Source organism: Ailuropoda melanoleuca, chromosome 1, assembly GCF_002007445.2.
Source record: "Ailuropoda melanoleuca isolate Jingjing chromosome 1, ASM200744v2, whole genome shotgun sequence".
Lineage (NCBI taxonomy): Eukaryota > Metazoa > Chordata > Mammalia > Carnivora > Ursidae > Ailuropoda > Ailuropoda melanoleuca.
The window spans coordinates 169516340-169531404 of NC_048218.1; the positions used below are offsets into that span (position 1 = coordinate 169516340).

The following is a 15065-nucleotide window of genomic DNA, read 5'->3' on the forward strand; positions in this document are numbered from 1 at the left end:
TTACATTTATAAAGAAAAAGTCACCTAATTTCCTCTAATTTTTCTTTAGGTCGAGATTTAATTTGTATCCAGTCTATGGATGGGATGCTGATGGTGTTTGAGCAGGAAAGCTATGCTTTTGGGAGATTTCTCCCTGGTTCTCTTTTACCTGGCCCTCTTGCTTACAGTTCCCGTACAGATTCCTTCATCACTGTTTCTTCCTGCCGACAAGTGGAAAGTTACAAGTAAGTTTGGATGTTGAATCTTTGGAATCATGACTCTTGGTATATTGCTGATTAATTCTTTTTCACAAAAAGCTTGAATATTACAAATGAAAAAGAGACTCGTTTCTTTGATAAAATATAAGTGTCGTGACTTGACATCATTTACATATTATAAAATATTTGCAGATATAGTGCAGTTATTGAGAGAAAGGAGTTGGAAAGAGGCAGACTGGGTTGGAATCCTGATTTTGCTACTTGCAGCTGTTTGATGGTCGATGTCCTTAGCCTGATTGTTATAGGGATAATGATGGCTCTTTTTTTTTTTCGCTTTTGAAGTTTTTAATTCCAGTTGGTTAACATACAGTGTTATATTAGTTTCAGGTATACAATATAGTGATTCAACAATTCATGCATCACCTGGTGCTCATCGCAAGTGCACTCCTTAATCTCCATCACCTAATTAACCCATCCCCCCACCTCCCTCGCCTCTGGTAACCTTCAGTTTGTTGTCTATAATTAAGAGTCTGTTTCTTGATTTGTCTCTTTTTGCCCTTTGCTCATTTGTTTTGTTTCTTCAATTCCACATATGAGTGAAGTCATATAATATTTTGTCTTTCTCTGACTGATTTATTTCACTTTGCATTATACTTTCTAGCTCCGTCCATGTTGTTGCAAATGACAAGATTCCATTCTTTTTTTATGGCTGAATGATATTCCATTGCACGTGTGAGTGTATCATATCTTTTTTATGCATCCAACAATAGATGGACATTTGGGCTGCTTCCGTATCTTGGCTATTGTAAATAATGCTGTAAACATAGGAGTGCATGTATCCCTTTGAATTACTGTTTTGTTTTCTTTGGGTAAATACCTAGTAGTGCAATTGTTGGATCATAGGGTATTTATGCTTTTGTTTTAGTTTTGAGAGAGAGAGAGAGAGCGAGCAAGTGGGGAGGGGCAGAGGGATAGGAGAGAATCTCAAGCAGGCTCTATAGCAGCGTGGAACCTGAGTTGGAGTTCGATCTCATAACCCTGAGATCATGACTTGAGCCGAAATCAAGGCTCAGATGCTTAACAGACTGAGCCACCTAGGTGCCCCAGGGTAGTTCTGTTTTTAACTTTTTTTTTTTTTTTTTTTTTTACTTTTTGAGGAACCTCCATACTGTTTTCCATAGTGACTGCACCAGTTTGCATTCCTACCAACAGTGCAAGAGAGTTCCTTTATCGCTTCCTCCTCGCCAACACCTGTTTCTTGTGTTGTTGATTTTAGCCATTCTGATAGGTGTGAGGTGATATCTCATTGTAGTTTTGATTTGCATTTCCCTGATGGTAAGTGGTGATGAACATCTTTTCACATGTCTGTTGGCTGTATGTATGTCTTCTTTGGAGAAATGTCTGTTCATGTCTTCTGCCCGTTTTATAATTGGATTATTTGTTTTTGGGGTGTTGAGCTTTATAAGTTTTTTATATATTTTGGATACTCACCCTTTATTGGATATGTCATTTGCAAATATCTCCTTCCATTCCATAGGTTGCCTTTTCGTTTTGTTGATCATTTCCTTTGCTGTGCAGAAGCTTTTTATTTTGATGTAGTCCCAGTACTTTATTTTTGCTCTTGTTTTCTTTGCCTCAGGAGACATATCTAGAAAGAAGTTGCTACAGCTGATGTCAAAGAGGTTACTGCCTATGTTCTCTTTTAGGATTTTTATGGTTTCAGGTGTCACATTTAGGTCTTTAGTGCATTTTGAATTTATTTTTGTGTATGATATAAGAAAGTGGTCTAGTTTCTTTTGCATGTTGCTGTCCAATTTTCCTAACACCATTTTTTGAAAAAGATTATTTATTTGAGAGAAAGAGAGAGAGAGGGAGCAATTAAGAGTGAGCACAAGCAGGGGGAGGGGCAGAGGGACACCGAGCAGGGAGCCCGACTTGGGGCTCGATCCCAGGACCCTGGGATCATGACCTGAGCTGAAGGCAGATGCTTAACCAACTGCACCACCCAGGCGCCCCAGTTGAAGAGACGTTTTTCCCGTTGGATATTCTTTCCTGATTTGTCAAAGATTAATTGACCATATAGTTGTGGGAATAATGGCTATTTTGACAAGCTTATTAAAAGGATTGAATGGATGTCAAGTTGCCACCCCATAGAAAATGCTGATTAATTATTGTGGCTGTTCCCTGAGTTATAAAGAATAAATAAAGCACAGTATGAGTGAAAAAAAGCCAGATGAAAAGATGAGTGTATGAAATTATTTTATAAAAAAAATGCGACATAGGAAGAATGGTAGCAAAAAATACAAGTGTTAATATGCATGTTTTAAAAAGAACAGTTCATAGTAGAAATAAATCATGAAAATGACCCTGTGAAAACAATTTATACTTTTTGCTAGAAATTCTTACTGATTTTGGGGAATTGTGTTTGAGAGAGGTCTTTTTCTTCTATCAGCTAAATTTCAACAAAAATTAAGGTTTTGAGTTTTTGGAGGTGTGTTTTTTGTTGGAGGGGTAATGGGGAAAAGAACGTACAAATTCATTCTGGGAAAAGAAATGGACTTGGAGGATTACAGTATCTTCAGTAACTTTATTGTTGTTATCTAACTGATGGCAACACTTAAACATCTAAGCAACACTTCATTATAGCTTTTCAGTATTATTTTTGGTCATCTGATTTTTCCCAAGGCAGGAAGAAAATATAAATTCATCAGGCAACACCTGTAAATTTTTGTCTTCAAGTTTCAGTATTGTGCATATAGCAAGTTAATGCAGTATTCCCTTCACCTTCATAAGTGGCAGTCTACCTTTTGTGAATTATTGTCAAATTATCTTAGATTCAAAACCCTGGACATAAGCAAATGTTTGTGACTAACCAGAAGTTAACTAACGGAGGCACTGTGCCATTATATCATATTCCTTCTTTAACTCCTATGGCTCTTATCCAAAGGAGACGAATGAATTGTGGCATTGCTACTGGTAAGAAATAAAATATACTTATTTTGAGAGGTTGAGAAAAATATCTGTATAATTCATTCAAACCTGTCAAAGATGAAGCAATATTGAGGAGATCTGCTTTTCAGCTTTCCACCTAGTTCCGTGCCTCAACTCCTGCCAAGTAGGGATACTGGCAGTGCTATATTGGGGTCACAATAGAAAGATTTGAATGCTCCATGACTTACTCTTTGAAATATGTGCATAGGAATTAATTTGGTAATAACTACAGGAGTGACTGGATGAAGAAGCAATGTGTTGGCTTCCTTAATGTGAAAGTTTAATCTCAAAGATGCTCACCATCTTTGAACTGTGATAATTTACCAACATACCAATTTATTAAATCCATCCCCATCTAGGACTAAAAATACACACCTTATCCATTATGTGGATTCTTTTATAATGGTAAAAATGCATGGGATATGTGATTATTATGAAATGATGACAATTAAGTGGGCTTATAATATTAAACAGTATATTACGTTTATATACTCTTTCAAGTTTAATAGATTAAATTAAATGATAATCACTGGTGCAATTTAGGGTTGAAGGAAGCATGAAAACTATAGTTTGTTCTTTTGAGGCTTCATCTATTTATAATCAGTTAATAGAATGTAATCAGTTAATAAAAAAGGCTTTTAAGATATAATTTATTTTCATTTTTGATATTGATATTTAATTACTTTAAAACAAGCTCAATTATACTCAGATAGGAACTAGCGCAGGCTGTGGATATCAAACTTCAGTGTGCATAAGGATCACTTGGGCAGCCTGTTATAGAATGCACATTTGCAGATTCACAATTACCAGTACGCTAGACTTCGATCTAGTAGGTTTGGGGATAAGACCCAGAAGTCATCGTTGAAAGCATACTCCAGGTGATTCTAAGTTAGAAATACACTTTGGGTGTTGTTTTTCTTTTGAAGTGAGAGAATCGTTTGTCTTTTTTGGTGGGTTTGCAGGGGCTTAGATAACTCCATTCTCTTAGTAATGTTTGTCCAAATTTTGGATTAGTTTTTATTCTCTTTTTCTTTCCTTTACTTGTCAGAGTTATTTGGTCAGTAAATCCCGACCTTCTACTTTTTTCCCTTGTATTCAGCCTTTGCTTCCCATTTCCATTGGCATTCAGGCCTTTATTTCCTCACTTAGATTTCTGGTTTTCTTACTTCTAATCTAGACTTTGAAAGATCCTTCTCATATCTATCATTTTAAAATAACCTGCTTAAACCAGAATAATTTTTGCTTCCCATTAAAAAATCAAAACCTTATATTGATATTCAGTGCTCCTTACAATCCAGTCCCATTCTACCTCTATTAATGTGGATGTTCAGAATCAGATTTAACTTCTAAAGTTAACTGGTTCAGTTATCTTTTTTTTCACCTCCTTGATACATTATTGCCTAAACACTGATTTTTGCCAAATATCATATATTGCCTTCTTGTATTCTGCTGAAATATTCCAGAATATATCCTATCAGATTCCTGAGAGCAGAGTCTGTCTTAAACATCTGTTTGCTGACTGAATAAGTTAGTTCATTTATTCAGTTATTTATTCAGGAAACATTTTTCAAGAGGCTTCTCTGTGTCACACATTGTGCCAAGTACTGGAAACGCAGAGTCAAGTAAGAGCTGTCTCTTGCCCTCAAGCAGTATGCAGCAAGGGTGGGAGGTAGCAGGTCAGTCAGCTGTTTCAGTTCATTGTGATTGAGGCTCTAGAGAGCTGTGCACAGGACACTGACGATAATAAGCGTTCAGTGGAGGGAGGCTCCCTGAAGAAGTATACCTGCCATGAGCTTTATTGTCTCTCCTTTTCTTTGCTGCACACCAACCCCGATACCCCTACGTGTACCTAGTACATAGCTAAGTAGATAAGTGGCCTTAAAGAAGTATTTTTAAATTATTTGTAGAGTTTAACTGACAATATTTTAAAAAGAATATTATGTTCTTCACCTACCTTAGGCTCTGGCCAAATTGAAATATCTGTTTTCCATATGGCTTTTCTCTCTCTCCTCTTTTGCTCATGCTGTACTGTATCTGAAGTTTTTCCTTTCTTCTCTGTATATGAAAATTATGTCTGGAAGCCTCCCTGCTCCTCTTGCTGACCTAGCCATAAGTAATACCTCCTCCTTCTTAACTTTACAGAGTAGTTTTTTTTTGCTCTTTTCACAAGTACTAGTCATGCTTTAACCGAATTACATATTTGCTTGTTTTTCTCCTTGACAGGGCTAACTGCTCCTTGAAGGCAGGGATTTTGTATCTCCTGAAATGCCTAGCATTGTACCTTGCCAAAGGGAGATGTTTAACAAGAACTGGATGAAAGAGTGAAAAGTTTGTAAGGAAAGCCATTTTGTTACTGGCATCTTTCAATGAAAAGGATTCTTCCTGGCATAATTAAGAATGTTTTAGCTTTACTTGTAATGGACATAGTAATGTTCTGTATCCGGAGTTCCCATTTCTAGTAGAGTTCTCTGGGTTAAATATCAAGTTTCCAAGATCTCCTGATACCTTTGAGGTGACAACTATGTTTCATTTGAAAAGAAATGATTTTGAAGGGTTTGGTTTTGTGCTCTGTGACACCTCAATCCATATTTTAGTTACTTGGTGCTGTTTTTACGATGTGATATGGAAGAGCACTCAATTATATGGCTGAGTTTGTCATTGGTGTTCCACTGGACCTGTTAAGCATTTGTGGCTATTGGGTCAAAAAGCGCTACCATTCTCCTGGACTTGCTGTATTTGTGCTTAGTGCCTTTCTGTTGAGAAACACATGTGACCCACTCTTTTGTAAAATCTTATTACACTGGGCCTGATTATTCTTTCAGCAGTCTCATCGAGGGAATTTTATTCTTTAGCTTATATCACTGAACATTTGAGTGGTAAGAAAAAAAACCCCAAGTGTTTTCTTTATTTCAGAATTTCCAAGTCTGCCTGGAATTGTTTGGTTTTGGAAATAGGTTCCCATGTACATTATTGGTCACAGTAAAGAGGACTTAAGGAAGAACTATAAAATAGATGCTATTATAAGTTTGTCATCATCTAAATTTACTGTCAGTTACATTTAGTAATAAAATACTCTTCTGAGTTGTCATCCAGGAAGAGCAATGGTCTGGATTTGGAAATCAGGAGTCAATTTTAGCTGTGTCTCTGCCTGCTGTTTTGATGTTAATGAGGCCTCTTTAGGGGCTCACTTATTCTTGGATGATATAATAGTGCTTTGTAGTTCTATAAGAAGCTTCAAACAACTCGAAAGCTTTGGATTTTTACAACAATCTCATTAATATCCATATCATCCTCTAGTAGGTTGGTGTGTGCAGGAAATGAACCACCTATGTAATTAATTGCCTGATTGGATCCATAGCAGGCCCAGCTCTGGGGCTGATGTTAGTCCCCAGTGCATACTATTTCTGTTACTGTGTACTGGGAAGAGTAAAATAATCCTATCTGAATGTTGGAATGTGAGGTCTAATTATTTGGCACTGCTGGAGACAGAGGGATTTTGTAGGTCAGTCTCAAATGGGATGGAGACATTTCCTACAGCTGCCCATGGAATTTCTTAGCATGGTTTACAAGGCTGAAATCTTCACCCTCCTACCTTTTTTGTCTCATTTCCTATGACTCATTCCTCCCTGCCATGCATCTCTCCTAAACTCCTGTTGTGGCCTTTCATGTCTTTTTTTACCACCTGCCTTTTCATGTGCTGTTCGCCTTGCCATAATGCCTTTACCTCTTTACCAGCATGATGAGTGTTCACTCATTCTTTAAAACCTGGATTTCTCCTCCTGAACCTATACTAAAACATATATATGTGTATATATCTGCTCCTGAACCTATACTAAAACATAAATATGTATATATATATGTGTGTGTGTGTGTGTATATATATATTTTACACTCCATCTCAATTACTTGTTTCTGCCACGACGTTCCCTTGGTACCGTGTGCATACCTCCTATTATTAGCACAGAGCACTCTTAGATATGTTAGGTATATTGGATCACTACATGTTTATTGAATTGATGAAATTCATGTACATTCAGCTTTCGTATTAACCGTAAGACTGATTGCAAAGTCTATCTTAACTCATAGTCATTTTGTATCCAACTGCAATTTAAGGCATTTTTTTTAACCAAGTATTCCTGATTGAGATAGTTTAAGAGTTGGTATATGATATTTGAATACCTGTGTACATTTTAGTTCTTTTTTAGGTATTCCACATTGCTTTTATTCATTCAGGTCACTGATTTTTATACTTTCATCTTTCTCATAGACAATGTGAGATATCCAAACATATCTACTAACTTTCCTTTTACCTATGGAAGAAAAATGGAAGAGTTTTGATTTAATAGAGAAAGGAATTTATGAGTCTGAATTTCTTCATTAGAGTAGGATTATTAAACTGTATACCATTAATTAATGGGAAATAAGGGAATTTAAATTTTATTGGATATGTTAATCATTTCTAGATTGAATGATATTTGTAAATTGTTTTTAACAATGATTTAAGCTAAAGGTTACTAATGAAATAAAAGCTATCAAACACTTATAGAAAGTCATAATGTCCATAATGCCCCTTACTGAGAACTTACCAGATACACTACTAGGTGATTGATCTCTATTTATATGTAAATCTGTGTCTGTCTGTTTGTTGATCTGTTGGGCACCTAATATATGCCAGATACTATACTAGGCACTAAATTATTTTTAAATTCTTTTAACCATGTTTGAGTTAGAGATTATTATTCCCGTGTTATAGATGGGGAAGATAAGACACAGTGATTAATTTGCCAACTAGTAAGTGCATTAGCTGGGGACTAAACTGTGGTCTTCTGGGTTTCATAAAATATCTGTTACAATTTCTACTACATCTGGCTGCTTTGCATTATTTAGGTTTTTTTCTATGTGGTGTTTTGGTGCTGGATCGTTCTTGAATATTGTTGTTTGTTATATAAAATGCTAATGGAAATGCTTTGATAGTTGGCAGAACTATTTTCTCAATATTGAATTTTGGGACATGGTTATAATTTCTTTATCATGACAGTTTTACATAGTTTCATGTCACAGTGTCAATCAATAAGAATTCAGTCTTAAATTTTACAGTTTTTAAAATCAAGACAAAAGTAATGCATAAGTTTATAGATTATGTGCTTTTAAAGTTTAAAATAATTTACACTTTTTAACTATAAAATCACTTATAATTATTCATATATTTCAAACAGGTACCAAGTACTTGCTTTTGCAACGGATGCAGATAGAAGACAGGAGACTGAACAACAAAAACTTGGTTCTGGAAAAAGACTTGTTGTAAGGCCTTTTTTAATATAAAAAAAATTCAGTAATGTCATATCTAACTACCAGTTTTCTTTTCAGAATAAAAAATTCCTGGGAATAAAGTTTTAAAAAATATTTATTTTAGCTATTTTTCTTTTTTATGTTACGATTCTATCAATGGGCAAAAATTTAGTTGGCTATTATTGAGCAATGGAGACACATGCCTGGTCCTGTTATAATTTATTAGATTATAGAGTTGCACCACTAGAATTATAAATGTCCAGATGAGGTCACTTTTTTTTTTTTTTTTTAAAGATTTTATTTATTTATTCGACAGAGATAGAGACAGCCAGCGAGAGAGGGAACACAAGCAGGAGGAGTGGGAGAGGAAGAAGCAGGCTCCTAGCGGAGGAGCCTGATGTGGGGCTCGGTCCCGTAACGCCGGGATCACGCCCTGAGCCGAAGGCAGACGCTTAACCGCTGTGCCACCCAGGCGCCCCAGATGAGGTCACTTTTAACTGAAGTGATTATAAACCAACATAGCCAAACGAGAAAAATTAAAAAAAAAAAAAAACCCTTTAATAGGCAAAAATATTGCTACGAGTAGGCATGTGATTAAATATATAAGTAAAAGATAAAAATTCATAGCCCACAAAGATAAAATTGGCTCAAAGACAAAGGTGGAAGTTTGGTAACTTGAAAAATAGTTTGAAGAAAAATTGTAAATGATAAATTAGTGGAAATATTTTAATGAAAATTAGGGAATAGATGTGGTTGTGAACTCTTTACCCTGAGAACCTCCATAGACAGGAAGGAATAACAGAAGGACTTGAAAATTATAATAGAAATAGTAAAGTGTAGGGGCGCCTGGCTGGCTCAGTCGTTAAACATCTGTCTTCAGCTCAGGGCGTGATCCTGGCATTTGGGATCGAGCCCCATGTCAGGCTTCTACGCTGGAAGCCTGCTTCTTCCTCTCCCACTCCCCCTGCTTGTGTTCCCTCTCTCGCTGACTGTCTCTCTCTCTCTGTCAAATAAATAAATAAAAATTTTCAACAACAACAACAAAAAGGAAATAGTAGTGTATTTGAGATGGACACATATGAAAGAAACCACATGAAGAAATAATGTGGAATTTAGAGTATCAAGGAAGGAAGAATATTAGAGAATATGTTTTTTGTATTAGGATATAGAAATTAAGGTAGGAAGGAGGGCTAACTTGAAAAGAGCCAAGAAGGAGATGAAGACATATTTTCTTAAAAAGAGTAAAAAGTGAAAGAGAGAGCATAGCAAATACAAATATGACATACCTTTTCACAGAATTTGGAGGCACCATACTGATAATAGTTAAAGCACAGACTTTGGAGTCAGATTTTTAAAAAAGATTTATTTATTTATTTTAGAGAGAAAGAAAGAGTACGCATGTGAGTAGGGGGTGGAGCAGAGGGAGAAAATCCTCAAGCAGACTTCCCACCAAGCGCAGAGCCCATGCTGGTCTGGGGCTTGATCTCACGACCCATGAGTTTGTGACCTGAGCTGAAACCAAGAGTCCAGTGCTTAACCGACTAAGCCACCCAGGTGCTCCTTGGAGTCAGATCTTGAGAGCTATACTTTACTACTAATTTTGAGCAAGTTTGAGCAAGTTTGTTAACCTTGCTAAATCTCAGTTTTCTCAGTTGTAAAATGGTGGTAATACCCATTTTACAGTGTTGCCATTAGAAATACATATATGTGAATGTGTATATATAAATATATATATAAATAAATATATATTTGTATATATAAATATATATGTGTATGTGTGTGTGTTTATATATATATATATATATATATATATATATATAAAGCACTTAGCAAAATATCTAGATGATGAAGATGACATTGATAATGGTAGTCAAATTGTCCTTGACCTCCTCCTCAGTAGTGGTTTTCTTCCATTTGTCCCTTATATTCTACACTCCAGCCGCATGGGCTTCTCATTGTTCCAGATATTCCATGGCTGTTCTTGATTCAAGGCTTCTACACATATTTTTTTATTTAGTCTGGAATACCATTTACTTATTTATTGTACATGTTTATTGATACAACTCTGTGCCTTACACTGAGGATGTATTCCGAAAGCAATTACAGTTGAGTGATTTTTCCCATTCTCCTTTAATTAATAAGTAGAGTAAGAAATAGCAGTAAAACTTCCTTTTGTTACACCACAGTCACTTGACAGGACTGTGATGCCGTGGAACATCAAGTCTATTTCAGAGAAATGGAATTTATCCAGTGGAATGCTTTTAATAAGGTAGTTGTGGGAAGGCAGTTAAAAGCTGCCTATGTAGGGGCACCTGAGTGGCACAGCGGTTGAGCGTCTGCCTTCGGCTCAGGGCGTGATCCCGGCGTTATGGGATCGAGCCCCACGTCAGGCTCTTCCGCTGTGGGCCTGCTTCTTCCTCTCCCCCTCCCCCTGCTTGTGTTCCCTCTCTTGCTGGCTGTCTCTATCTCTGTCGAATAAATAAATAAAACCTTTAAAAAAAAAAAAAGCTGCCTATGTTACTCAGAGCTACCTCTTAACTATTTGTTGATTTCTAATTTAATTCTGTTGTGGTCAGGGAAATACTTTGTATGACTTTGAATTCTTTCAAATTTACTGAGATTTGTTTTATGGCCTGGAATATGGTCTATCTTGGTAAATCTTCATTGAGCACCTGAAAAGAATGTCCATTTTTTAGCTGTTCTTGGGTGTCCTGTAAATGTCAGTTAGATTGAATGATAGCATTGTTAGATCTCTGTATCCTTATTAGATTTTTTTTTTTAACTAATTTATGTCTTTTATATGGGGAGGGGTGTTGAAATCTCACTGCGGATTTTCTGTTTCTCCTTGAAATTTTGTCAGTTTTTTTGCTTCATGTATTTTGAAATTCTTTTATTAGGTACATGAACATTTAAGATTGTTATGTCTCATGATGAACATATACCCTTTTCATTATCAAATAACCCTCTTTACCTTTTTGCTCTAGTAGCATTCTTCTTTTGATGAGTGTTATTCTGATATATCTGTTTCCATCTTTTTACTTTTATCCAATTTGTGTCTTTGTAGTGAAAATGCATTTCTTTTAAGCAGCACATAGTTGGGTCTTGCTTTTTTGTTTAGTATGGTATGCTCTGCCTTCTAATTTGTTTTTTAGACCATTTACATTTCATGTGATTATTAATATGAGTAGGTTTAACTTTGTCATGTCACCATTTGATTTCTATTTGTCCCATCTATCTGTCCTTTGTTTCTGTTTTTCTGCTTTCTTTTACAGTTATTCTGTATTTTGTATGATTCCATTTTATCTTTATTGGCTTATCAGCTATAACTCCTTGTTTTGTTATATTAGGATTTGTTTTAGAGTTTGCTGTATTTAACCTACCATGATCTATTCTCAGTGATATACTATTTCACATATAAGAACCATACTTCTGTTTCTCAGCCTCTTGTCATATATTATATTTTTATATACACTATAAACTCCATATTACATTGTTACTATTTTTGTTTAAATGGCCAGTATCTTTTAATGTGACCTAAATGAGAAGAAAAATATATATTTACCCATGTAGTTACCATTTCTGGTACTCCTCATTAATTTGTGTAGGCCCTATTTCCATCTGGTGTCATTTTTCTTCCTCCTGAGGGACTTGGTATCACATTTATTTCAGTGCGAGTCCACTGGTGATGAATTCTTTCAGTTTTTCTGTGTCTCAAAAAGTATTTTTTGCCTCTGTGTTTGAAAATGTATTCTTTGGGTATAAGATTTTAGTTTGACCGATTGTTTCATCCCTGGCATTTTAAGAGGTTGCTCCACTCTCTTCTTGCTCCCATTGTTTCTCATGAGAAGTCTGCCTACATTCTTATCTTTGTTCCTCTCTTCATAATATCTTTTTTCTCTGGCTGCTATTCTGATTTTCTCTTACCATTTTTTTTAAGCAATTGGACTATGATGTGCTTTGTGTACTTTTCTTTGTTTTGTGCTTAGGATTTGTTGAGCTGCCTGCATCTATGAATTTGTAGTTTTCATGAAAATTAGAAAATTTTAGCTCTTGATTCTTCCAACTTTTTCTTTCTTTTTTTTTTTTTTAAATGTTCCATCTTTCTTCTCTCCTCTGGGGACTCCAGTTACACAAACATTAGGCTACCTGAAGTTGTCCCACAGCTCACAGATTTTATTTTCTTTAAAAACATTTTTTTTTTCTATTTTGTTTTGAATAACTTTTGCTGTGTTTTCAAGCTTACTAATCTTTTTTCTATAATGTCTAATCTGCTGTTAACTCTCATGGTTTTCATCTTTACAAGTTCAATTTGGTTTCTTTTTTTGTTATATCTTCTAAATCTCTACTTAACTTTTTGAAGATGTAGAATACAATTATAATAATTGTTTTAATGTCCTTGTTTTCTAACACCTGCATCAGTTTTGAGTCAGTTTTAGTTGATTTATTTATCTCTTCTTTGTGAACCATATTTTCTTATTTCTTTACATGTATGCTGATTTTTTATTAGATGCCAGATACAGTCATTTTACTTTTGGGTGCCAGATATTTTTGTATTCCTATAACTGTTCCTGAGCTTAGGCCTGGGACACAGTTATGGTACTTGGACAGTTTGATCCTTTGGGTTGTTAGCTAGGACCAGAGCAGCACTCATCCTGAGACTGCTTATTCCCTACTCCTGAGACAAGACCCTTCTGAGTGCTCTACTCAGCGTCCTTTGAATTATGAGGTGTTCCAATCTGGCTGGCAGGCACAGGCAGTATTCCAGGTGGTATGAATGCTGGGCACTTTTACCTCTAATCCTTTTGGGTGGTTCTTTCCCTCACTTTGAGTAGTTTCCTTACATGAATGTGCTGATAAGTACTCATGAATATTTGAGAGGCTTCTTTACAGATGTCAAAGTTCTGTCCCTGTGCTGCTCTCTCCCTTTTGGCATGCTGTCTTGTGAACTCAGCTGCTTTGGTTTCTCTGTACTCCCAGTGTTCATTTCCTCAATTCGGGGAGTTTGCTGGGCCTTGCCTGATTCCTCTTCCTTGTGCCATGGCCTGAAAACGGTCTCATGGACAGAGCAGTCATACCACTCACCTCATTTGTTTTGTTTTCAAGGAATTGCTGTCCTTTGTTGTCTGATATTCAGTGCCTTGCAAACTGTTGTTTCATACATTTTGTCCATGTTGTATTGTTTCAGGTGGGATGGTAAGGTCTTTTTCCTATTACTCTATCTTGGCTGGAAGTGGAAGAATTTTAAAATTATTCTCAGTAAACTTCTGTGTTTTTTTGAGACTCACTAATTTAGAATGTGGTATATTCCCCTAAGGGGAGGTCACAGAGAGTGGCACTCAGTACCTAGTGAATTAAAAGTGTTTACTGGCTGGATCTCAGTCTGTAGCCTCAGAAACTTGGTTTGCCTCCATTCTGAATGAATCGTCATCTCTCAGAAACAGGGACACATTAGCCCGTTATAGACAGTGATATTTTTTCTTTTCTTTTCTTTTTTCTTTTCTTTTCTTTTCTTTCTTTTTTTTCTTTAGAGAGAGAAAGAAGGCGGGGAACGGGCAGACAGGGAGAGAGAGAATCTTTTTTTTTTATATAATTTTTATTTTGTTATATTAGTCACCATACGGTATATCCCCAATTTTTGATGCAATGTTCCATGATTCATTATTTGTGTATAACACCCAGTGAGGGAGAGAGAGAATCTTCAGCAGGCTCCAATCCCAGCATGGAGCCTGACACAGGGCTCTGTCTCATGGCCTTGAGATCATGACCCGGGCTGAAATCAAGAGTCGGAAACTTAACCGACTGAGCCACCCAGGCACCCTAACAGTGATATTTAATGCTAGAATGCCAGCCTATTAAAATGTGAGGAGAAATGTGATTCATGGAACTGACATTTATGTTTTGTGTACAGTGGAATCTTTTCATACAGGTAAGCTAGACTTGAACTTAATGGTAATTGGATAATTTCTTAGTGTTGGATCCTGATTCAGATTGAGATAATCTGATATATCTGTCTATATTCACTATGCTTTCTCCCTCCTTCAGGTTGTTTTTATATACACACCAATAATATTTGTTCTTCTGTCCAGCCCCATTTGGATTTCATACCTTCTTCAGATATCTTAATACCTGAAGTAGATAAATATTTAGGTCATATCTTGATGGCCATAAATTTGAATCTTTAGTGTGAGTTTTCACATCTCTTTTTTGATCCATTGTTTGTTGATTATAGCCTAACGTTGAGGGCAGTCTTATTTCCTCTTTGTCCAGATGCTTTTCTGTAGCCATCTCATTGTCATTGCCGTATACAGTATATGTCAGTATATGTCAGCCAGTGTCTTTCCTCTTTTTTTTTTTTAATTTAAAAATATTAATTGATTGGGGGCTGAATTCTGGAGAGCATGTTCATTACATTCATTCCTTCATTATTTTAAGAAGCATTTCTTAAACACTGACCATGTTCCAGAGATACAGAGTTACCCTGCAGTAGCTCTTGAGGTGTAGACGTTCCTGTCTGTATTACTGGGATAACTTGATGACTGCTGTGTATGTACATATTGATAAATTTTTAAATTGTCTTTATATTAAAAC

The 15065-nt window shown here is 35.9% G+C and overlaps 1 protein-coding gene across 5 annotated transcripts in view; it reads left to right on the top strand.

The window, feature by feature from the left end:
* The window catches only part of BBS9 (Bardet-Biedl syndrome 9), a 429330-nt gene that overhangs the window by 99876 nt on the left and 314389 nt on the right, over nucleotides 1-15065 (top strand). For all 5 annotated transcript variants that reach the window (XM_034670282.1, XM_002921839.4, XM_034670287.1 and 2 more), the window contains 2 exons: nucleotides 50-224; nucleotides 8405-8489. In XM_034670282.1, coding sequence (XP_034526173.1) covers nucleotides 50-224; nucleotides 8405-8489 — 260 coding nt within the window. The remainder of the gene's footprint in view (nucleotides 1-49; nucleotides 225-8404; nucleotides 8490-15065) is intronic.